At 40.4% G+C, this 24,643-nt stretch overlaps 1 protein-coding gene across 3 annotated transcripts in view; it reads left to right on the plus strand.

Moving 5' to 3' along the window:
- Positions 1-8,747: 8,747 nt before the first annotated feature.
- WDFY4 (WDFY family member 4) overlaps positions 8,748-24,643 on the plus strand; it is a 134,379-nt gene continuing 118,483 nt past the window's right edge. The window contains exons 1-5 of one of the 3 annotated variants that reach the window (XM_083843360.1): positions 8,748-8,897; positions 14,155-14,323; positions 18,979-19,240; positions 23,616-23,730; positions 24,321-24,424. In XM_083843360.1, the coding sequence (XP_083699486.1) occupies positions 18,980-19,240; positions 23,616-23,730; positions 24,321-24,424 (480 nt within the window). In that variant the 5' untranslated portion in view covers positions 8,748-8,897; positions 14,155-14,323; position 18,979. Of the gene's footprint in view, positions 8,898-13,887; positions 14,063-14,154; positions 14,324-18,978; positions 19,241-23,615; positions 23,731-24,290; positions 24,425-24,643 lie in introns of those variants that run through there. The other 2 variants (XM_083843361.1, XM_083843362.1) reach the window with 2 other exon arrangements.

A 24,643-nucleotide genomic window follows, 5' to 3' on the forward strand; every position in this document is an offset into this window, starting at 1 on the left:
AGACCTCTTTCTCTCTCGATATTTTCAGCTTTTCTTTTCTGATTTGATGCTGTTTAGATTGCATTATTTTGCACTTTGAGCAGGAAATCAAAAGGTGTGTGCAGTAACACACAGCAAGAAATAAAGTTAACTGAACTTCTAACCTCACGAGAAACTTGTGACACTTCTTCCTGCTAAGTCACTTACCATGAGAGCTTGATTTCATCTCTGGGGAAGGATATTATATATAAATAATTGATTATCATGTTCATGGGTGAAATGAAAACACTCAAATAACAGCCACGTTCAACCCTAGATACTAGCTTTGAAGTCTTTTTGGTTAATTGAAAACAAAGTACTTAGTGTAAACAGAAGCATTCCATTTGATCCTGTTTGAAATGTTTTGCTTTGACATAAAGATTATCAGCCCTTCTTAAAGCAATTTTCAAATCAAACATATTTTAAATCTTTTTTTAGATGTCAAAAAATTCCTATTTTTTCCACAGATTAAGCATAAGAAATTCATATCTGAGTCTCCCAGATGTACTTTTATGGGAAAATAAACTGTCAGGGAGAAAAAAAAAAAAAGAAAAAAAAAAAGAAGCTATCTCCAGCACTGAAGGCTGCAGTGCTTTGCTCTGACGATTTAAAGTACTTCCTGAAAGAAAAACTGAGAATAGGTCCAACAGAAAGGTAACCTAGCAAGTGTCAGGGGTGAACCAGAGCCTATGGGAATGTTTGACCATTGAAGACTGTATACCAAGCTACATATGCTGAGCAGGATAGCTGGAGCAACAGATCTCAATGGTTTGTACCTTAAGTTGCTCGCAAGTTTCGGAGCCTCTTTCCATCCTACAGGCAGTTTCTTGGGATGCGTGTCCCTGAACTGCACCACCACCACTGAACCACATCTCAAAGGGCCCCAGCCCTTGAAGTATGGCTGGGGATGCCCTGGCTCTGCCTCAAGTGCTGCTTCATCTGCAGCCCAGGTCACCTCTTCACCTGTGCCTGCCCCACACCTCAGCCAGATGCTCCTTCCACACATGTACCTGGCAATATGGCTTCTTAACAAATACACATACACCCTCCTATATAAAAAGCAACTCTGTAAAAGGCCATGCAGTAGGGAAAAAAAAAAAAAAAGAAAAAAAAAACTTGAGTAACAGCCGATTTGGCTTATTCTCTCTGTATCAAGCCGCTTCATTGCTAAATGGAAACTGAGAAAAATGGAAATACAGCTTTATGACATAATCTCTCCCCTCCTATTTGGTGTGGGTATCTTTGAGTAGAGTTTAAGAATAAACTGATCAGAGAATTTGAACAGAGATACCAGAAAATGCATCTGTGTGATCTCCCCAGCTTAAGAGTACCTGAAGTCATATGCTGAGCCTCAGTATAAATCTTAGTACTAGCGATTCTAAACAACATATACCTATTGTTTCTTTCTGAAACAATAGATAGCAAACTATTTGTGCCCTTGCTATGAAAGCCAAAAAACCCCAAACCCTTGCATATGTGTATAGGAAGAGTTCTAAGAGTTACAGAGACCTATATGGTCGTCACAGCACACAGACTTATTCCACAAAGATCATCACAAATGCCTATACCAGGCCCCTGAAGTACATTAATAGCCTTATCGGCCCTGACTAGTCTCACCTGGGGCCTCCACTCACACCCTCCACCCATAGGCCCAGGAGTTCCATTTAAGTTCAGGCCTGGAGTTTTACTTTTAATCTAGGTTGGGTTGTAAGAACACTGATTTTTAGCTTAGCTATGCTGGCATGTGTGAGGTATTGACTCTAATCTATCAAGGAGCTTCTCAGTTTGAGTACATCTCTGCCTTATGATCTTTGTATTTCATTTGATGTTAGTAATCTTAATCTAAATTTGTGGCCTTCCTGGCTTGACTCTAGACCTGCCTTATCGTTATGAACTTGTTTGATGATCTAGGCTCTTAGTTGAACCTGACCACCATTTTTAGGCCTTGCCCTTGCTTACTCAAGAAATGTGGGGCTAGGCCTAGGTTGATGGGGGAAACACAGTGTTTTGGTTTTCTTCTCTGGTCTTTAGGGATCCTTGCTGGTCCCTGGCAGTCTGAGGCTTATCCTGTTCTAGAGCTAAGCTAAAGATGAACTAGTTCCCCAGGCTTCTTAAAAAGACCAGAGAAGCTGTGTGTTTGTAGGCAATTAAGACAACTATGACTGATCTGAGGCAAGAGGGGCCTTCCTGATGGCTTGAGATAACAACATTCATGTGTGTACCTGTTATTGGAAGTCACTGGTCTAAATACAGAATGGCTGTGTGTCACAGAGCAGTAACCATCTACAGGGCAAGAAAATAGGAATAGGCTGACTAACCAAGCACTAGAGAACTGTTATTATCTGTTTCTTATGTGAATCTAAAAATAAATGTGTTCCTTAATTATCTGTCACCTCTTTGGAATGTGGAAAAAACATTCGGCATGTCACAAGTGTTTACCATTGATTGTTAAGCACATAATGATAGCAAATGATATGGCCTAGGGGTTAGAAAACTTGAGTAGAGTGTGGAGGTGAAGCCTCCAGACTTAATGCTGACTCATTTCCCTTGGTCACATGCAAGACACTGAGCCCCAGGCCCTATCCACCTCCATGCAGTGTTTTGAGACCTGGGATTGGCAAACACTATCTAAATCCAGTGGATGATAATGTTAGTAAGTTATTGCAGTGGGGACACTCATAGAAGATATGATTCATCTGCTGGCGCCAGGGCTGATGGCTAGAGGCTATGAAACATGTCAGGTACTTGCGACGGAAGAGTGCGTGGGCCAGTGAAGTTGCTGAATCTGTGTGGGGGGCATTGAATGGAACTCTATTTCCCCAGGCTGCATGTGCAGCATGCTGTCACCCACCAATTACTACATGGCATATCCTTCTTTCCTCCTCCTCATCTTCTGCTACCATATGCAGGCCAAGGACTTGTTGTAACTAGCTGATTGATATATTCTCTTTACTCATCAGCAAGATGGGTCTGGATCAAAGCCCGAGATCTAATCACCCTGGACTTTGGCACCATTGAAAACCAGATCCAGTTTGTTTAGATTGCAACTTCAGTTGACTAGAATTTGTTCTCTTACTGTATAAAATGAAGTTGACGGAAAAGGGTCCAAAGAAGAAAGGACTCTGGTATGCATTTTCAGATCAATAATTGCAGCAGCATTGCTTTTGCAAGGCAAGCTGGAATAAATATGTGTATAGGAACTGTGGAAATTCTCTGGCTAAAAAAGATTGAGCAGTAAATAGATGTCATCTGAAGTATCTAATGACCAGAAGAAATTTCAATTTGATATGACCTTTGCTTCCAGGCTAAGCGATCGCCAGTTCAAAACCTCTTGAGGATGCTGCCATCTGGTTTTCCAGGCGAAAAGCATTACTGGTCGTTCAGCTGTCAGTAATCAGCACTTTTATTGGCACTCTTAGGAGACACAGTGAGAAATATGTGGACCTTTAAAAATGGCCTCTAGTACTAGGTAAGCTGATAATGCATGATGGAGGATGCTGGGTCAATGTTCCAGATCTGCTCTGGAAACACCTGAAAGCTTGAAGGTATTTTTGTGGTAGGGGAAAAAAAAAAGTCAACAGTTCAGGAAAAACTTCAGAGATTATCTGTGACTAAAACATAAATGGAGCAATTTCTTTAGGTTTGGGTTATTTATTTTTATTTATTTTTTTTTTAAATAAGCCTAACGGCATCTTGGGTCTCCCAGAAGTAATATTTTTCAGATGAGGCAGTGAATGTGCCAAACACTTCTAGGCTACTAAGAGAGGACAGAACTATGATCTTACAGAAATACAATCAGGAACATGGGATAAAGTGAGACTATAAACAAGAATAACTTTGAATGTTTTGCAGAGTGAAACTAGGCAATTTCTGGGTATCTTTAACAATTTTTTGCAGTCGGTGTTCCTTTCTGTCTAGTCTCATTCTACAAGTAGGTCAAGAACATTCATCTTTCATTTCAGGCTGTACGAGCTTCTCTAGAGAGCAGCAGCTACAGCTTGAGAGAAGGCTGTAATACAGTTGTCATAAACCTGAGTAGGGGAGGAAACTAAACAAGCAGCCATAATGCTGATGGCCAAAGATGGCTTCAATTTTTCCTCTTTCTGCAGTGATGAACATGCTGAATGCTTATATCCCTACAAGACCTCTTCTGCTACTGTAGCAAATACCTGAAAACCAGTTGACTTAATTTGGAAGTGTGCCCCTCAAGTAGGAGTATTAGGTATTTTGCTTAAGTGACCTGCAAACACATTTAGAGAATTGTGTTATTCTTCATGGTAGATAAAGAAAACATGAATTTGTATTTTCTTTCCCTCTTTTTTGTTTACTGCTGACAAACATCAAAGATGTTGATGTGCCCTTTTCTGGTCTTGCTATAAGCATAATGGTCTCTGACCATATTGAGGGGGTGTACTATACTAAGGAGAAGGAAAATCTTTAACAGAAATGTCTGACTTCCAATAAGTTATTATGCAATCAAAGAAATAACAAAAGAAAGTCTAGACCATTATGAATTATCTGAAAAAGATTTCCAACTTTGTTTTGTGATGTACATTCATATGTTGGAGGCAGACAAGACACAGATTATTAATGTAAAAACAATATATAAAATCAATACAATAATATAAATAATATAAACAACAATAATACAAACAATACAAATACAATGCAATAAATACAAACAATAAAAACTTCTGAACAAGTGCTACTCAGATTGTTAGAGAGCTAGGGTACACTACCCACAAGGAAGAAAATGTTGAGGCTTGCTTAATCTGGCAGAGAGACTAACGGGGGGTCTAATATCAGTCCACAACAAGTTAAACGATTTTTCCAAAGACTATGTAACTCAGAGCTTCTCGGTAGTGGTAGATAATAAAACAAAAAGCAATGCCTGCCTGGTTTTAGCTTAGGAATTCAGTTTGGAGACTAAGAAAACTTTTTCACCAGGACAATGGTGAAATACTGGGATGGATACAAAGAGAGCAGGTATTCAGAGGCTTTCAAGATGACTAGGCTAGGCTAGTTTTGGTAGTAGGCCTGTTCCAAGGAGAAGGCTGGCCTAGATAACCTCTAAAGATTCCTTTTCTCCCCCATTTTTGTGAGTCTGTCTGAAAGACTGTTTTCTGCTGCTATACCTGTTGGCCTAGCAAAATGCTAGTTCCTTCTCTAACCCTTGCTTCACTGACACCCTCATATCATCACAGGTCTAACAGACCTGCTACTGCGATCGCATCTGTCAGATCAGATAAAGAGCAGCTGAGGTTCTTCCCCACATCATTACCTCTTTCAAACAAATGAGTCTTTTCTTGGAATTTCTCTATGAAATTAATTCTGAATTTCCCTGAACTTCAGTGTTTTGCTATACTAGAATCAGGAAATTAATTTTTTAGCATGAAGTATGGGATTAGCGTAACTGAAACCATAAGAAACTACTCACTTGTCTTACATCAAAATACATGCTTAACTGACCTGCTAGATCAGAAATTTTTGGAGTAAATCATATTGTTTGGATTTTGTATTATGTAAGCAAAGCATAGAGCCTCAAACTTCATGGTGAAAGGAAGCTGTATGTCTAAGTCCTAGGTAGCTCTGCTGTCTAGCCCAGGTCTCTGATTCTAACTGCATTGTCTATAAAGCCGGGCCTCCAGTTGTATCTTGACATCAGTCTGCTCTCACTCAGATCTAAGAAAATTTGTTAGAATTGCTCTGACAGTCCCGGAACATGTCTGGAGAGGTTACTGTATTTTTTTCTCACTCACCTGTTCCTCTACGTGTCCAGATTCTCCCTGCACATTTGAGATCAGTGACAGGAATATACTCTTTAGTCAGGAGCTGCAGAACCTCATGAATCAGCTGCATTAAAAAGCAGAAACATGGGCAGTCACTTATATTTGTGGGCCTAAAAGAAATGAGGTCCTTGATTCAGAGAGGAAATACAGAAATGCATTATTTAAATGTTAACTGCTATTGTTGCAGAATGGATTATTTCTTTTTCTTTTAGTGGCAGGAGCCAAAGAGCAGTGCATGCATATTTTAGACGCTGGGTACTGAGTCTGGCATCCTCAGGAATATGTCTCTTCCTGCTGTCTCAGGCAAAATCATAGTCAGTCTGATCTGATTCAAAATGAAACTAGGGTAAAAACTGGAGGCTAGGTGAAAAATGTTGGGAGCTAAAAATTTCAGAAGTGATGTTATTTTAATAGTGACATTTTTTTCTATTTCAAAAAAATTTAAGCAGAAAGGGAGAAAATAACTAAATTAAAATTGAATTGTAAATATTAATGACGTCTGGACTTGGGTCTTGGAGGCCACATAGTATCTTTGGCTCTGTCACTGGGTGGCAACCTGGCCCTGGTTATGTCACTTCAGTTTTTAATGTCTCTGTTTTCCAGCCTGTAAAATAGAGATTATAATACTGACCACTCAGATGATAATTTTTTAGAGATGTATGCAAATAAAATGCACTATAGAATGGATTTAAAACAAGTAGTTTTACTTACTAAGCAAAACTCTGACCTGAAATTTTTTTCCTGTAAATTCTCTTGAATCAAAATGTAACTGAAAAATGTGAAACACATTTTTGTTTTTTAAATAACGATACCAGCATTTCCATGGGGGAACAATCATTTAGCAGTCACGTTCTTATAAAAACAGCATTCAGTTTAAAGCAGATACAATCCTAATAAAAGTGCTCTTCATTTTGGTAATCAACACCACCTTTTCAACGATTCCTGTTTCCTGGAAGATGACATTTACATCCTTCCTTTCCCTTCCCCAATATCAATATATGGAACATGCCTATTTGAACTACCTAGCTGTGTATTTACACGAGTATCTTCTCAAATATGATCTCATGTGCAGGTTGTCCATGTTTACAGACTCTCAGCAGCTGCAGTGTAATGAGTCTGCAGAGAGATACCACAATTGAATATCAGAAATATTGCAGCACCAAAAAAAAAAGGTTCTAAATCCTTAGGAAGACAGTTCCTAAGCTAGTGTTACTGCAGGGAATTTACAGCTTGGAAAGTAATAACGCTGAAAAAACCTATTATTGGATTTATAGAAACAGAACTGTGCGAATAGGATTTTTTTCTTTAAGACCAAAAAAATAACCTCCCAAAAATGTGACTACGATTTAACACTCCCCAAATGACATTTGTCTCAGGATACTATTCTTTTTCTTTTTTTTTTTTTTTTTTTGTGGTGCTTTAATCAGCATCTTACTTACATTTAATCACCTTACTTACATTTTTTTCAATATTTAAATGCAAGTTGCCTTTTCAAAACAATGTCAACTAGGTTTGCTTCAAAAGTTTTGGGAAAAAAAATAAAAATAAATAATAATAATTAAAAAAAAGCTTCCTTTACATGTCCCTGATTTTTTTCTTCTGAAACTATTTGCCAAAGTTGACCAAGTTTACAAGCAATTTTCTACCACACCAAGCTCCATTCTTTGTTTATAATCTTTTATCTGTTCTGCTACATGCTGACAGCTTCTGTGCCCCTAGAATGGGAGGGTCAAAACAGACCACTGTGTTCCAAGTTGCTTCTCTGCTGGGTGCCCAACCAAAACGTGTCCATTCCAGAAGCTCGAAATGTAATTCTATAAAAGCTCAAATTGCTGAAAGTATATGCAGGAATGAAAGTCATAATATTTTGTTCTATGATGTACTCTCCTATCTCTTTATTTAAGACAGACTGAGGAAAAGCAATGGGAGCTGCAATTATAACATGAGAATGAACTGCCTACTTGCAGCTTTGCATGATTTCTAGGTTTTGTGTGGCACCAGACCTTGAGAGCCCTTCTGCTGTGCTGCCACCTGGTGACACTTGGAGGCGAAGGTGCCAACACATGAAATGCTCTGAATGCAGGCTGCTGATGCTACTACCTCTGAGAGCCAGCAAACAGGTCATGTCTGGAGCTGGGGTGGGGGCTAAAAGGCTGTAAGGTGTAGTTTCACATTTGTGGTCTGCATGGACAGAATAGCTGCGTGGGAAAGGAAGAGCTCTGAATACCTCTTGGAGGCATGCTTGTATGGGGGAAAGACAGGCTGAATTTTTCATCTTCTTTTCTCAAATAAGCAACAATTAAGAAATAAAAGAAATATAAAAGTTCGATGGAAATGACTTCAAATAGAAATAAAAACTACCACTAGAGCCTGGCCTGACCATGTTAAATATTTAATCGTACACTTGTCATCTGTGCATTCAAGAAGGCTCTTCAGATGAGTCCCACCTCTGAGCTACATCTCTAACTGTGGAGAATGAAACACAAGCCGTGGGACTGACCTTGACCATTTGGTTTTTTATTTTTTTTGTAATGATGCTGGTAACTTTGTCAGTGCTCTGAGCATAGGTTCTGGTACAAGTTCGTTGCTATGTAGTTGACATGATGGAGACATAAACCTTACAGACTACACTCTGAATGCATGTTTATCCCACACTCTCATGAGGTAGGCCAAAGAACTTTCTGCTTCCTTCAAGAGGAAACTCCACTACCTTCTAAGCTTGTTGTAGTGACTGACTGATGCACTGAGCTACAACACAATGGTTTAAGTTTCACCTCAAGACTGGTCTCTTTTTGTGCAGCTTAAAAACCCTAAATACTGAGTAAGTCTTCTTAGACCTCCATGTGAGCCCTGCCATTCACATTCCTCTGCTCACAAAGAGGCAATAACCTCAAGCAGAAGCAGCCCAAGACCCAGTGTCTGGACTAGCATCCTAACACACAGACGTCCAGAAAGAATTTTCTGGGCTGTCAGCTCTGAGCCACTGCTCTCCAGCCCTGGGATGATAGTGTAGCAAAAGGGATTCCTATCATACAAGCAGCTGCTGAGGAGCCTGATGCACTTCCTTTTTGTGGTGAGCCTCTCTGCAAGGTAACTTATTTTACCAGTTTCTCCTCTACTCCATGTGGTAGCAGCCTCTACTGCAAATTTGTAAGCTGTATTTTCAAGGTCTGAATACACTAAGCTAACAAATGATCATGCAGCTAATGACGAGTTTTTTATTGTTCAACTTTTCTCTTTCACAAAGTATTTTGACATGTTCAGCACAAGGATTTAATTTCAGCTCTATTTTTTTTTTCTGAGCAGCAGCAGCAATTTTATGTATTCTTATAGGTTAAGCTCCTAGCAGAAAAGAAACTATTAATGTACTATCTGGCTGTAAGTTAAGCAGAGCTTGTTTGATTTTTTTTTTCCTATTATTTACTAGCCTAGAACAGTCATATGAACACACTAAAAGCAGTCCTTTCCTAGGAAAAGATGAAAACAGTTCCCAGGGACCTACTCAGTTTCAAGGATTGTTTTTAAACAAAAGAATATCAGATAGCAAACCTACTGCTTATATCAGTTTGTCCTCATTGCTTCTGCCCAAAATCTTGTGTGACAGTGAAATCTAGCAATCAAGTGCAATTGCAGTGTTCTGTAAATACTAATACTAAGTACTAACACTAAGTAAAAAGTGGAGAAGGTACATGAGTCTAGTTCAGAGAGCTAGAAGAATGTAGAAAAGCCAGGTTTGCCCATGAATAGGGTCTGAGGACTTGTTAAGCATGCTTATTAGCTATTTGAAGGTACCTGAGTAGTTATCACTGTGGGATAGCTGCCTTCCTGGATATATGCAGAGTCCCTCTGGGAGTGCAGCTTACAGGAGAGCAAGGTCAGGAGCGGGAGTTCATAAATAGAACTGAGAGCTAAAAAGAAAAAAAGGTTGTTAGTAGGGGATACATCAGAGATGTAAAATGTCTGCTTTCGCAGGTGTTTTGCAAGGATTTTGTTTAATTTGTTTAGCCTGAACTTCAGGCTCCCTATTTCTTCTGACAATAAAGAGTTACTGCAGGCTGTGCAAGCTAAAAATCCTTGCTGAGAGCAAATGGGGGTATTAAAAAGGAAGAAAAGATTTCTAAAACTTTAAGAAAGTGGTGTTCGCTAGAGGTTTTGGTGCTGATTCTCCAGACTGGAATAAGTAAATCTTCCTGGAAAACAGCTCTTGGTCAATATGTTTATGTAATTATACCTTGTGCTTTTGTCTGAGTCTGCGAGTGTTGTTTTCTGATGAGTGCTGTGTGTTTAAATCTACCTTTATATTTTGTAGATGTTTTGCTGCAGAACGTCTGCATCATGATCCTTTAATTCAAATACTCCTGAAAACAATGAATTCCTTTGTATCATGTAGTAGAATGTTAATCTGAGGTACAGGAAGGGGGGAAATGGCATGCCGTTATATGTTCCATTAGGCTTTTGACTTCCTCAGTCTCATTAGATGAATATACATGCCTTCCAGTGTGAACATCATGTGTTTAGCCAAGCCACCTTAAAAATTTTCATGCACAATGCATTTCTGGTCAGTAGGTGGCATTTAGTGTAAATAGCAACTTCCAGAGGAACTTTCAGATTTGATCCTTTTTACTTCTGGAAAAAAAAGTTTTAAATTTTTGTTACAAAATATTTTCTAAATATGGCTGGTTTTTCCCTTTTTTTTTTTTTTTTTTTTTTTTTTTTAGAAGTTGCTATTGCTTTACTAACTGGAATAACTGGAATAATTTTGGTGGAATATAGTTAAGGACAGAATCCAAATATTAGAGTTTAAATTTGTATTTCTGTGCTTATAGTCCAGTGATATTCCCTTCTTGACCATTCCTGACTACTTTTAAAGGAGCCACAAAAAATAACTAAGAAAAGGGGGATTTAAAAGCGGCAGCCTTGAATTTGTTCTGTAAGGGTTCATAGGAAACTACTTCAGAATTTCACAGCTTGGAAAAGACTGAGAACCACTGCTCTAGTCTGACTTATGAGACCCAGCCTATTGGATTTACTTTGGTTCATTCTTGTTGAAACAAAAACATACAAAAATCACATTTTGATTTACGGACTTTTGTTGATAGAGGGAATTTTGTACCAATTTCCAATGAAACCCTTTGAAACAACAGAATTTCATATATTTCATATCCATGTTGTGGATATTATCCATGTCACAACGCTGCCACTCCAAATCTTATCGCTGCCAAGATCCAGCCTGTATGCTGGGAGGCCCAGGGGGTGGCTCATGGAGTCCCCTAGACATCTAGGGAAGAAAATGGACAGCTTTTGTGAGAGGAGTCTGGAGCGTGACTTCAGCAAGTTGCTGCTTCTGGTCATCAAGGTGTCAGCGTAGTTAGTGGTGTAGCAGCACCTCCTAACTCAGAGCAAGTATGCTCGGGTCAGAGGGGCGCAGGCCGGCCACATGCAGAGGATGGCTGCCTGGCAGCAGCACATCACTACCGCCTTCATGGCTTCATCAGCATGAGCTCCATTTACCTTAACCCTGAACTTCAGCTACCTGTGCAGGCACACAAATATGCAAACTACTGTCTGCGTAGCACGGCCCTGCTGATTTCCCCAGGGCTGGTAGTGCTGCCCACAGCCGCAGACCCCCTCAGGCCCGGCCGCGTGCTGCAGTGGGCAAGCCTGAGGGGCAGCCTCCTTCCCCACGGCCCAGGCCACCTCCAGCCGCACGGCCACCACCACCCAAGGCCTCACAGGCTTTCTGTTGCCTCTGGCTTTTCTTTTTTTGTGTGTATGTGTTGCCTTTCTCTGCGGTCTCACTGCCGTCTTCTGCCACTGAAGAGAGGAGAGGAAAGTGAAATGGAGCAATGCCTTAGCAAGAAAGGCAAAGGGTGAAAAAACCTGCAGCTGGCCCAACTTTTGGACACTGCAATGTTGAAAGGCATGTGTCTAACCCACCTTTTTTCTTGATCGAAGGTTATGAATGTGAAGCAGAAAATGTTGCCGGTACTGCACAGGCATGGAACAGGGTTTTTCCTCTTGTGTTTCAAGGCAGGAATAGTGAAGAAAAGTTTCATGTGAATTGGCGTAAGGGATGTTATTTGGTGCTGTAAGACAGGTGGGTCTGGCAGTTATCACAGACCCTTGCCTCAGATCGCCTGCTGCTGCTTAGTGTTATTGCAAAGGTATATGATAGGAAGGAGCTAGCAGCGTTAGGATGACAGCCAGGGGAGAATTTCCTTTTGTACAGAAAAACTTTTTTGGGGTCTGTTTTAATACAGCTAACTTTTCCTTTTTGTAGAACTGGGAGGCCTGCTTTCTGGCATGCTGAACAGGCTCAGGAAATGTTCAGAGATAATTTGGTCTTGTGAGGCCGTCCTGGATTACACAGACTTCGGTGCTTGTATGTGTGTGGGGAAGCTGTATCTAGGTGACTTTCTTGACAGTGCTGGGTGTGAAGTGCAGAACTTCTTGAAAAGAAATGCCCCTATATCTACCTATCTGTCCCCCAAAGTGTACTAATTCTGGATCAGCTCAACTGGACAGAGGGAAGGCCTAAGAAAGGAAGTGTTGTTCCTCCTCTTCCTTGTGGGTGAAGGCATGGTGCAAGGGGATGTAAATGTAAATGGTACAAACTGACAAGGGGAGTTGTGGTGCCGTGACCTACTACATTAGTTTTTAGCTTGTCTTTATTTCTTGAGTTATTTTTACTACAGATAATTTGGTTACAGCTGTTCTGCTCCAGTGAAGCAGAGATGGAACAGGAGGGCGTGTTGAAACTCTCCACTTTCAGCCCCATCAGCAGATAGTGCAGAATGAAAAAGAAATGATGATTCCTCTGCTGCATGAATTAGAAATCTGCTAATGACTGTGTGGCTGCTTGTGGCCTGAGAGCATCCATGGAGAGGGGCACCACTACATAGGAGAAGGCTCCTGGGAAATAAAGCTCTGTGATTGAGCAGCGTAGAGGTGCTGCTGCAAGTGACCTCATTTCTTGATTGTGAACTGACAATAAAAGGGGAAATGGAGCAGCAGTGGTAACATTTAGGCTCCTTCTGAGCTAGGAAGGGGAAAACAATGTTCTCTCTTGGATGGTATTAATATTCTCTTCAGTGTCTCTGTGCTTGTCGTTCATCTCACAACTGGTTTTGGCTAGATTGCAACCGGGAAAGTATTGGTTAATATGTGAACAGCCTAAGGCAGGAAAACAGTGGATACATTGGCACAACCAATGCAGGCTGCGTGGGCTTGTGCTCTGCATGTGCTCAGAGCTGCCTGGAAGCCTGCATGTGTGGCTCTCAGCTGAGCTTGCCAGTGCCCCAATGTCACATTCACTGGAGCCACCCCTGTGTGCGGGTAGCTCCAAGTGTGACCTTGTGTCACACAAGGAGATTGAGATGATCTACTGGGACTGTTGTGTGCTAGAAACGTCACTGCATTAATGGAGATCCCCATGTTATATAGGCAATCACTTTCCTGTTGTTCTCATGACCTAACCCTGTCCAACAGTGAAATCAGACCTTTCAGTACTTGGTGCTTATACCATTGGAACCATCAGGAGTCTCCAGTCTGGGTACTGCTCTAGTTTAGCTGGAAGAGAAAGTCGTTCTTCCTCCTGGATAATTTTTCAGGCTTTTGAGAGAAGTATATATTAACAGAAAACTGATGGCTTTAACTACGTAGAGGAAAATCCCCTTAGGTTTCAGTTACTGTAATGCCACAATCCCACTAATTCTCAAGATCACAGTAAAATTCTCTGGGAGAAACAGTTTAGGAACATTCTTATTTTTCCTCTGTAAAAAATGTTTACATCCCCTCACCTTAAAAAACAATTATAAAGCCTTTCGGTTATGTAATTGGGAAGCACAATAAAAGCAAACAGACAACTGAGAAGTAGTCTTCTCCCACCCCATGGCTAATCAAGACTTCTTTGTTGTCAGTGCAGTTTACAGTGCTCATTTGCCTCTTTGAATAGCTGCCTTGGCCATTTTAGTAGAGAGGTCAAGGGCTTGAGTATTTACCTCAGCGTTCAAGTATATTTATTTTAAGGGTACTGCATTTGAGGAAGGACTCAGTTGTTGACAGCGCTTTTTACATATGTTGCACGGAGTGTGAGCTTTGTGGTGCTGTATTCCTGTAGTAGTTTGGCAAAACATTAAACTTAGAAACAAAACTAACACCACCACCACACAGACACACTCTTCATTGTGAATATGGTATGGAGGGGAAATAACTGGTTACTCTTTATCCAGACAGAGGGATGCGATGCCTGCCAGGTTTGTGCATCAACTGAATTGAGTTGCTTTGAGCGCTTGGTGGGTCCTGAACATGTGGTTCATTTGCTCTTTTCCACTTCTGCTTTCTTCAGGAAATAAGTGCAGCAGCTAGCTAATCAAGTGATTCACAGTGGAAAGTTTAAAGAGCGGAGTGGGAGCTGCTGCACTCACCAAGATGCGTAATAGGACAGAAGCAACAAAGCTCACTTCTCTGGATGTGGCTGTTGAATGCAAGAGGAGCTGCTGAATCCAGGAGCCCAGGTATGTCAAGAGACTTTTTCTGTGAAAGTGGAGGGAACAGATTTAGCTGTTGAAGGAAACTGCAGCATGATCTGCAATTGGTTTGTTGTGGTAGGATCATTTTTAAACAGCAAAAGTTTCAGTCAAAGCTCACCCTGAACTGCAGCACAAGGAAGAAAAAGGAGCAGAGCTGTTTGCTTGTATCTTTTATTCTAGGAATGACAATAGGGTATATCTATTGCTGCTGCTAGTAGAAACTCATTAGATTTGGTCCTTATCAATGAGCTGCTGTTTTGAGATAATTACCCTGGTCTTACTCTTTTGAGTTTGTACAACTGTTTTGTCTGTGACTAACCAGAAATACTCTGTTTACTCTTGGGCTGGGGAGCATTTGCTTCCCTGCCAAGAAGACAATAACTCAAAAGCAATCTTTTTTTGGTATCTGGGCTTCTTTTCTCTTGACTTCATTAGTGGCATATGCAAGTCAGAGAAGAAACTGCTTCCAATTAGATATTTAGAAGCTACTTTTTTAAAACAGAAAAAAAATGAAGATTGGGTACATGAGAGAGGGTTTAAATTAGTTTTCTGTCCACTTTTGAACTGCATGGAAATGCTCTTCCAACAAAAGCAAAGATAAATGCTGTTACATGTTTGAGACAGAAATAATGATTTTGAGAGGTTGTACTGCACAGAAAGGCCTTGTATAACTTAACATACTCAAAACTAAAAATAAGCTTGGGCAAATTATATTTTAGCATAAATTAAAGAAATTCCTTTGGCAGTAATAGTGTCATACCTTCTTGAAACAAGCTGAAATTATACTTATTGATGAAAAAGTAAGGACTGTGTCCTACTGAAATACAACTTGTTATTTGAACAGCTTTCAACTTTCTCTAAGCTGACAAGTATTTTAAAACTCCTTTGTATATTACTTTTTGACAGTCCTTGGTTCAAGTCATCACAAACAGATTAGGCCACCATTGTATGAAGTGCTGTGCCAAAATTTATGAAGAGCGAATTTCTTCCCAAGGAAGGAATTAAAATTACAATTAAAAGGACCTGGCAATGATAGGTAGGAAAATGATAGCTTGAGGGACAGAGGTAAAATAGTAGATAGCCTGGCACAGTGTTTTGTTTCTGAGGAACTGTTGTTAGTGCCTGTAAGGACAGAATAGTGTGAGCCACAAAAAAGGAGGTCGTGGCTGAATTCAGGATTAACTAGAATTTGTGGGATAAACCAGTTCATAGAAGAAAGGAGATGCCTTCCACTGCTTGGATCATATAACATCAGAGAGCCTTCTGATGTTACTTTACCTGGGAAGTAAAGGAATCCTTGTTTTAAGCATTTCAAAAAATTGACTGGCATGACTGTTTAATGAACAGGCTTATCTTGGCTGCCAAGAAGGGGAAGGGGATATTGAGAGTCATCACCCAGTGGATTTTTGGGGTGCTGTGAGCTGTGCATTTCTGACAGTCACCAGGGTCCTGGGTTTTAAATTACTTTTTTTTTTTTTGCAGACACTTACTATAAAAAGTGGACCAAACTCTGAAATTTGGTATCAGGCTTCACTGTGTTTTGCTTAACTATCCTAGTGTGAGACCTTTCTCAGATAACAAATGTTTTTTAATATTTAACGAAACTTTTTGATTTGGTGCAATTTGGGATTTTTGTAGCATTATGGGATTATTCTTTAGATTTCTGTCGGAGACAAAACCCAAGGTAAATATAAGTAATGCTGAATTAAAAAATGAGTCTTTACAAAAATCATGCTTGTTCAGCCATTAAGCTTTTAATATCAACATTATCTTTCTACCAGGTTTGGTCAAGCCTTTCTTTGCTTTTATCCTATCAGTCTGAAAAGGCATAACCCCACTGTAGTGTGATTTCACACAATCTTCATTTAGAACAAAAGGGAAAATACATGAATAAGTTCAACTTCCTCTCTGTTACCTGATACCACTTTCTGAATGATAGCATTAGGCTTCTTTGATATATTTTCACTTTCGGGTCTTTTTTTTTGTTACTCATTAGTATTTAAACTTTACTTTTTCTATTATTGTGGTATTTATAACATAACCAAAACTGGAATATGTCATTAGTTTACAGTGAGGACCAGTACAAGTGGTGGGATGTAGCAGAGAATCAGCAGATTAGACCTTTTCAAAAATATATAAATTATCCTCAGTACCAAAGATACTTGAATCCTGGATCCTGTGATATGTTGATCAGTCCAGAAGAATAATTTTCCTCCAAGAGGAATAGAAAACACAAAGGATTTAGAAGCCCAAATGAAATTGTAGATCCAAGCAAAGACTATTAGGAGGCAGAACATGTAAAGTAGAAAGTGCAAGTTTAGAAAACGGTCTAACACTAGGGGTCTGATGTTTATTTTAATGTGCCTCTTGTAGTCTGAACAGTTGGAGTAAATAAGGAGGCAAATTGTGATCCTCATTTTGCCGTTACATAGCTTTATAGTCTGAAAATGTTTTGAGTGACCAGCCCTGCTTGTCTTTGCTGTGCAATCAGCAAGAAAGGCCTGCAAAGTAAATTATGAATAGAAAGATAAAATTGATAACTACTTTTGCCTATGTTCAAGCAGTGCCACTGATTGCTCAGGTGCTGGCCTTCTGAGGTCACCGTAAGCACTGCGTTTCACCTCCATGCCTCAGTTTCACCATCTGTAAAATGACTGTCTCTGTCATGGATTTTGAGCTTCTTATACAAATGATCAAGGTAAATCTAGACAGTAGGAGTGTGGGTTACTTGTTACTTAGCATTGTTTCAGGCTTAGCGTGGTAGTTTCCACAGCAAGATACTTCCCTTAGGAAAGAGGATGGTGTCATTTGGGATGTGAGAGCAGCCTTCTTGAAAAAGTGACTGAACTATGCTATCACTGACTCCTAGAACAGTACCCAGGCTTTTTCAGTACATGGTACAGCTTTGTGATGACTGAAGTGGGCTGAAATCCTATACAGGGGCAAAGAATAATGTATGACAAATGTCTCTCCCACACAGTCATGAGGAACAGTGTCTTCCTGTTTACTCAGTGCCAACACAGTCGTCATACTTTCTCAGTTCGCAGAACTGTTGTATTGACACAGACAATTAAGGAAAACAACAGCAGTGAAACAAACTGTTGTTGAGGTAGGGAGCTCCAGATTGATACCCCTGGAGACTGATTAAAATCTCATAGCCTCTCCATTTCCTAGCCATCTCCTAGTGAAGGACGGTGTATGGGCTATGGTAGAGTTACCCTTCTCTGTAGTGTGAAGGATCAGCATTTGCATCCCAGCGTAGGTGTCTTCTGGGACCACCAGCCTGTTGCGGGTGCTGTGGTGCCCAGTGAAAAGATAGTGTCACCCTCTTCATTTCCGCAGCTCAGAGCTGCTGCATGCTTGTGGAAGTGAAACTGGTTCATCTGGCTTGGAGTGGGCAGGGTGCAAGCAGTAAGCAAGCTGCGTAGCTGATTGATGGCAAAGGAAGAGAATCCCAAATATAGTATCACTGTTGGCTCATAATTTCTAAACAAGGCTAATAAGAGTATTTTTATTTCAAGGGGTCTATAAATGGGCAGTGCAGGAGAACTGACTCAGTTTTTGAATTACGTTGCATTTAGTCATTTTTTATTGACAATCTACAATGGTAAGCAAAGAGCCACTGTACATAGAGAACCTATCTCCTAGAAACAGGTGTATGCTGTTTTTCTTTGAGAGAGTGTTAATGATGGGTTAAAGATTCTTCTAGGCTCTTAAAAAATGATCAATTTGTCAAGTAAAGCGATGGACCATGTTCCTCTTGCTGACAGCTGCCTAGCTGCCTGCTCACACTGTAATAGTTTGTGTCATATCCTTCAATTTTGAGCAGTCAGTGTCCTAGACACCACACAGTATATGGCTGATTTTGACTGAAACTGGAGAAGCCTAACTTCCACTCAGGCAAACATAAAAGATTATGACCGCTCTGGGTAGCGGGGTGAGCTCACAGAAAGCTCTGACAAAGGTGTAGAGCTGCTGTGGGCTCAAGGCTGAATCAGTGACCTCCCAAAAGACTATGGATGAAAACAGAACTGGAAGATAGATGAGAGGACTTGGGGTTGAGATGAGTTAATCAGAGGGATTCCTTTACCTAAAGCACAAGATGGACCAATCGTAGGTCAAATTTAATGAACAACCAGTGTTTCCAGCTGGTGCTTCACCCCTGCTCTAGGTGGGGGATGCATCAGACACACAGCTTAGTTTAGCATTCACACTTAATGAAATGCATAATCTGGATCTTGAGTAGTGCTCTTCTGTTGTAAATCTGATGATGGTAATAGTTATGATTTTTCTTTTATAGCTGAGGCAACGGAAGAAGAGACAAAATCTGACTCTTAAAGCTGGGGCTAGAATCCAGATTTCCTGCCTGGTTTATCATTTTGTACATGAGTTGTGTAGAAAATGAATGAGCTCTCTCTTATGAAACATGCATGCATATGATTGCAAGGTAGTAATGCTGCTGTCCAGGAGCCGAGTGCTTAGCCATTAAAAGTGGAAAAGAATCAGTGGCAGCAAGCCTATAAGCTTCCCAACTCCAATAGCTAAGACTGTCAATGTCTGGTTTGGCAGGACAATGGGATGGTATGGGTTGATGATAGCTGTAAATAACACAGTATCTTTAACTTAATTTCTGATTTCAGCATGGACAAAGCAACTGAGCACATGGGGCAGCTGGAGGATTCACCTGGCAAAGCAGGACAGCAAGAGCAAAGCCCTGGTGATGTAGACAAAGCAGAAGCACTGGGACAGCCTGCACACAGCAAGGATGAGCTGCCCCACAGTCATACCCTCCAGTGGGAGACTCTAGGCAGACAGTTTGTAGAATATGAGCAGGTGGCTCCATTTCTCATCCCAGAGGAGCAACAGAGAAGGCTGATGGACTTTCTTCCTCTCTTCCTAAAGGTTTGTTCTTTTTATTGCCTTTGGTGCAGATGCCAAGGCCATGCATTTGATTTTCTGTTGCTCTGTGTTGTGTGGCCACCCTGCCAGCGAAGTTGATTAGTACACGATCTCTTTGGCTAGGAGGTGGGCACTTTTATTCCACTGGAATACTAGGGAAACAATTTCTTGTCCATCTCTCCTCTAACTAACCTGCAATCTTAGCACAAGAAAAGTAGATAGGGGAGCACTGCTTTATTTATGTGAATGGCTAAATTCTACCTATTGTGTCAGGGAATATGCTGATGATACAAGCATGTTTCAAAGTGAGTACCCTGTGAAGAGGTTACTTAAGTCACCCTACGCTGTTTTATTTACTTTGTGGAGACTGGGCGCAGTTTCAGTTTGGGGAAAATGTGGTTGTGACATGCTGCTAGGTAGGGGAAATGCTGGGGTATGGTGTGGAAGATGAAATTTTGGGGTTAATGACAGTGCAGATGTCTAATTCTGGTCCTTGAGAAAGGAGTTGTTACAGATGGGGAAACTGCAGCATGTGAGGAGAGGAAGGTCATACTCTGGGTGAGATAGCTCAGGAGTAGAACACTAGTTAACAGGCTGCCATGCTGCATTCCCTACAGCTCCTATCAGACAATAATTTCTGAGATGGCCGTATTGAAAGGTGAACCTGGAAGAGTCCTGTGATGAATGGGAGTCTTGAGGGTTGATTTTGTTTGAGTGCATGAAAAATACAGGGAGCTGTGTGAGTGGATCGTACAGTGGCAGAAGGCAGAGCATAATCCTGAGAGACACAGAAAACCTGGCCTATACTTAAATGTTTTCTGATCATGTAGTACAGCAGGATTGTCTTTCTCCGGAATTATCTAGGGTATTTATGGGTATAGAATCTGAGTTTTTACACGCTCTCGTTATGTAAATATTTCAGGTGTTTTTTTTTTGTGAAACCGTATTTTAATGATGTTATATTTTATCTGTCTGTACTTGTGAGTTTTTGGTGTTCATGGGTGACCAAACTCAGACCCATCAATTCCCTACCTATCTGAGCCAGTTTTCTAAAAAAAAAAAGTAGTAAGTGGGTGAGAAAAAATATTGCTAGACATGGTCACTCTATGTGGAAGCATTGTGGGACACAAAAAGGGACCCTGTAGTACAAGGAATGTATTGAAATGTGCGAGCAAGGAAATCACTGCGCTCAGTTCTGTGAAATCTTTGGTGTCCATAATAGTAAAGAAGAAATAACTTCCAGACAGTCAAAAGCATTTCACTCAGCTGGATGAAACATGAACCTGTGAAGCCTACACGGAACTTTCCCCACAGAACACAGGGTTTCAAAACTGCTGTAGATGCTGGTGCCAGTTAACAGTACTAAAGCAGGTAACCCTTTGGTGTCAGTGTGATGCAAACAAATCAAGTGCAGTTCAAGTTGCTGATAGGGTCTGGCAAGACCTATGGCAAAGGCTTTGCTATATTTGAGTGCAAGCTTGCCCTGGTCCAAGGCACAATACACTTGTGACACTTGAGAAATAAACTTCAGTACCTGTGAGTCAGAGGACAGCAATTCCTCAGGAGGCAGGCTAAGTGTTGCCAAGGCACTGGAAATTTTGTGCGTACAAAAACCCATCTGTGCTTCCCTTCTGCAGGGCTGAACTTCACATGTTTTAGGGTTGTAAGAAATGATTTCCTGAAATGCAGTAATGATTTCAAATTCCTAAAGGATATCATGGCTACAGAATATATTCAAAACGGATGCTCAGATTTCTCATTAGCTTAATGCTTGCTTTTGTGCTCTATGAGAGGGATTTTTGCCTTCCCTTTTCTCAAGTTTTTTAACAGCAGAGCTTTGTGCTGTTTTGTAGTCTTTTAAGTTCAGATGCATGGCTAGAGCATTTTGTCATTGCATCATTGATTTAGGAGTACATTGTTGAAGGTCTGGCCCATTAGCTTTGAGTCATCATGTCTTTCCCCATACAACTTTACTACCTTCGTGTAAGAGCTTCCTGCTTTGTGTGAAGCCCTTGGTCTAGCCTGGGCAAACACATCTTTGTTCAAGTTCTTAGTTGCATTAACTACCCTGCTTCCTTGTATTTAACAGGGGATTGTGCATAAGTCCTCTTTCTCCCTTGAGGATTTTCATTTGTCTTCCTTTCCTTGTTGGATCATGTAGGTGCCGATGCATCTCTGTCTCCACCTGAGAGCTTTGGCTCTTGCTGGGCTGGCTGGAGAGAGGGCCCTAACCAGGAGCCAGTTGAGATGCAGGGGCTCATTGCTCCCTCACACTCCTTGATGCAGAAGGAAAAGGTGTAGGAGGAAAATGTTAGCTATCTGTTTGTGATCTAGGCATAGGCTGGGAGTGATTTTAATGTGACATCTGGTGCCTGTTGGTGCCTCGGAAAGCATCAGAATGTTCTATTCGATAGATGGCTTTTGAGCTAGCATCTCTCCATGAAGCATTGCTCAAACCTCAGAGGGAAATGTCATCCCCCTTAACTCTGAAGCAGTCTGTTACTCGGCATAGGCAATTCTAATGTAGTGCTCTGTATAAAACAGTTGAGAGTTTCAGTGTGTTGCTGCCTGCTCCCCCTACCCCTGAGCAGGAAGGACAGATGGTAACAGCAGACAAGGAACTTGTGGCAGAATCTTTAACATCTAGAAACAGCCAGGCTTCAGAGGAAGAACAGATTAGGTTGACACCGCATTATTTGAGTTTCCCCAGAAGGCAGACATTCTGGAATGGAGTCAGGTTGGGCTTCTTCCAGATACAGATCTTTATAGACTCATAGACCAATATGGAACTCATTGGGCCTGTTTTTAGAGGAGAGCATTTACTAGAGGTTAGTGTCTGACCCACAGGATGATCACCCAGGAAATTAAATTGGAACACGGGTGGTCTTCTCTGTAATGACACAGGCTTACTGAGCTTTTGCACAATGGCAGTAGCATTGTGCTGACCCTTTGATTAATTAATACTGTTGGTTGATTGAAAATGAATGTTTTAGAATGAATAGGATATATTTGAGAAAAGGAAAGTTTGTCAGACTTGGAGCAGGGAAACATCAAGTCTTGCTAATGATCTTTTTGCCAGTTTTGCATTGAATTGTTCTTCTGTACTTGAGCAAGTAATTTGTAAACTAGTTTATAAATTTGCTTTTCTAGGCTAGCTAAACATTTAGGGCAATACCTGCCTGCTTAGGAGAGTTTTATTACAGTGTAATGTAGGAATTATTTAGAAATTCTGGGCTGGTAAATGTTTACTGTCAAAATCTCAACATTTCAGACGAACATGTTTTCCTATAATAGAATTGAACTGTACTCATGATGTAGCTGGCTTGTAAAGTTGCAAGTTCATAGCCAGGCACAGGTGTCACTTCAGGCTAGGCAGCCCTTGTGGACCTTAACCTCATAGCCAGATGAGTTAGGCAACTCACACTGCTGTAAAATCATATCCAGTGCCTTTTGGGCTTCAATATTGCTCTTTTTTTTTTTTTTTCCCTGCTCCTTTTCCTGTGTTTTCTTTTACTTCCTTAGTTTGTAACAAAGATTATTGTGGTTTGGCAAGAAATTCTGGTTTTATGAACCTTACTTTCCTCCCAGATTTGCATAGAATTTTAAGGCAGAAACTTTATATGTGCACAAAATAAAAAAGTGATGGATTTTGCTTTTTTGTTGTTGTTGTTCTGTGATTTTTCTAAATTTATTGACTTCAAAGAAATAGTTTCCAGTAAATATTGCCAGTATACTGCTGCCTTCATTCAGTACTTTATTATCATGGTTTGTTTGTGACAGATCTGTTGCAGTGCTCCATGAGAGCTGCAGCTCCAACCCCATTTCAGTTTCTAAGTATCTGAGGCCATACAATGACTTGCTGAACAGAGAAAATGCAACTTTTATATTTTTATTTAACTCAAAAATCTTTTTTATTTTTTGCTTATGACTATCCTTAGTTTTGGGAAACCAATTTTTGGAGAAAGATATTATTTTAGTTAAGTTTTTGGACAACGCTAGCAGTAACCTCTTTAAGGTACAGACTTGTATTTTTAAAATGGGCTAACAGTTATTTTGGTACAAATATTTATTGGCACAGGGGCTGTGACAGACGTCTAAGCTGTTTTGATTATATCCATTGGAGAAAATAATGTAAATGCTGTCTGGCCAGTTGCATTACGTGAGTCAAATGTTGCCTGTTCCAGGTTAACTTCTGTATCTGTAGGGTCAGACTTCTGCTAGTCCATTAAACAGCATTTGCCAGACAACACTGTCTGGGGAGGGAATTTTGAAGGGAAATGTTAACTTCAGGTTTATGTGTATTTATTAGTACTTCTCAATCCACCAAACACATGCTGTATCAGAAACTTTTAAACAGTTTTTCACACTTGGATTTCAGGCCTGGGAAGAGTCTGCTGGAGTAATCGTATTTCCCAACATTCAGCTGTTAGCCAGTGAAGTTTCCAAGCTTCTGACAAAGGAGATTAAGAAGAATCTCAGTGGCAAGCCTGCAGGTAAAGATCCCGTAGCATTTCTACAGGGCGTTTGCTGTTATTCAGCTGTCCTCTATGCTATGTTACACACTTAGCATGACGGAAATAAAGAGAATAGAAAATGCTAAGAATAGCATTCCAGATCTACCAATGCTAGCCCACACCTATTAGGTGTGACTGTGCTGAAGATCTGGACTTGTATGCCACACCAAACTTTATTTTGGAGCTTATAGGTAGAAATGTATAGCACTGCAGCTATGCAGTAAAAGAGTAGGCTACACTTAATATTCTGAAGAGCTTTCTTTAATGGGAAAAGTAGGCCAGTCCCATATGGCTTTCCTGGTGCCTTTTGTACACTCTTTGCACTGGTCAGCTGGCAAACTTCATGAACTGAGATGATATTCCCTGTGAAGCTTGTCAGCTTATGAAAAGTAGTTTACATGAACTGGCCTGAGCCTGTTGTTCGATCAAAATCCTTTCAAGTTTTTCCATTCACCTCTGGGTTTTTGCTAGCGTAATTTTGTAAAATTTGTCAGATCTGTTAAGAAAGGATCAATGCAGTGTTTTCACCTTTCATTAAGGAATTGAAGTTTAATGTTTTGTGGTAACAGAGGAAGCTCGGCTGGCTTTGGAGCAATTGCTGCAACAGAAAGGGGAAGTAGAAGATGGCTGTTTGCTCTTGAAATCAGTGTATCTACTCTCACAGACTGATGTGGTAAGAGAAATAATTACAAAGGGTTTGTTTTGTGATTTATTTTATTTTTATTTTTTAGTTCTGAGAGAGTGGGTATCCACCCCAACAGTGGAACATCTAGGACTTAAAATGTTTGTGTTGTCCCCAGTGCTTTATGCATCAGCATGTCCAGGGTATAGTCAGAGAGAGAACATGCTAGCAGGTTTATAGTCCAAGCTTTTCTAAAATAGGGAAGTAAGT

This window comes from Anser anser (assembly GCF_964211835.1).
Source record: "Anser anser genome assembly, chromosome: 7".
NCBI classification, from domain to species: domain Eukaryota; kingdom Metazoa; phylum Chordata; class Aves; order Anseriformes; family Anatidae; genus Anser; species Anser anser.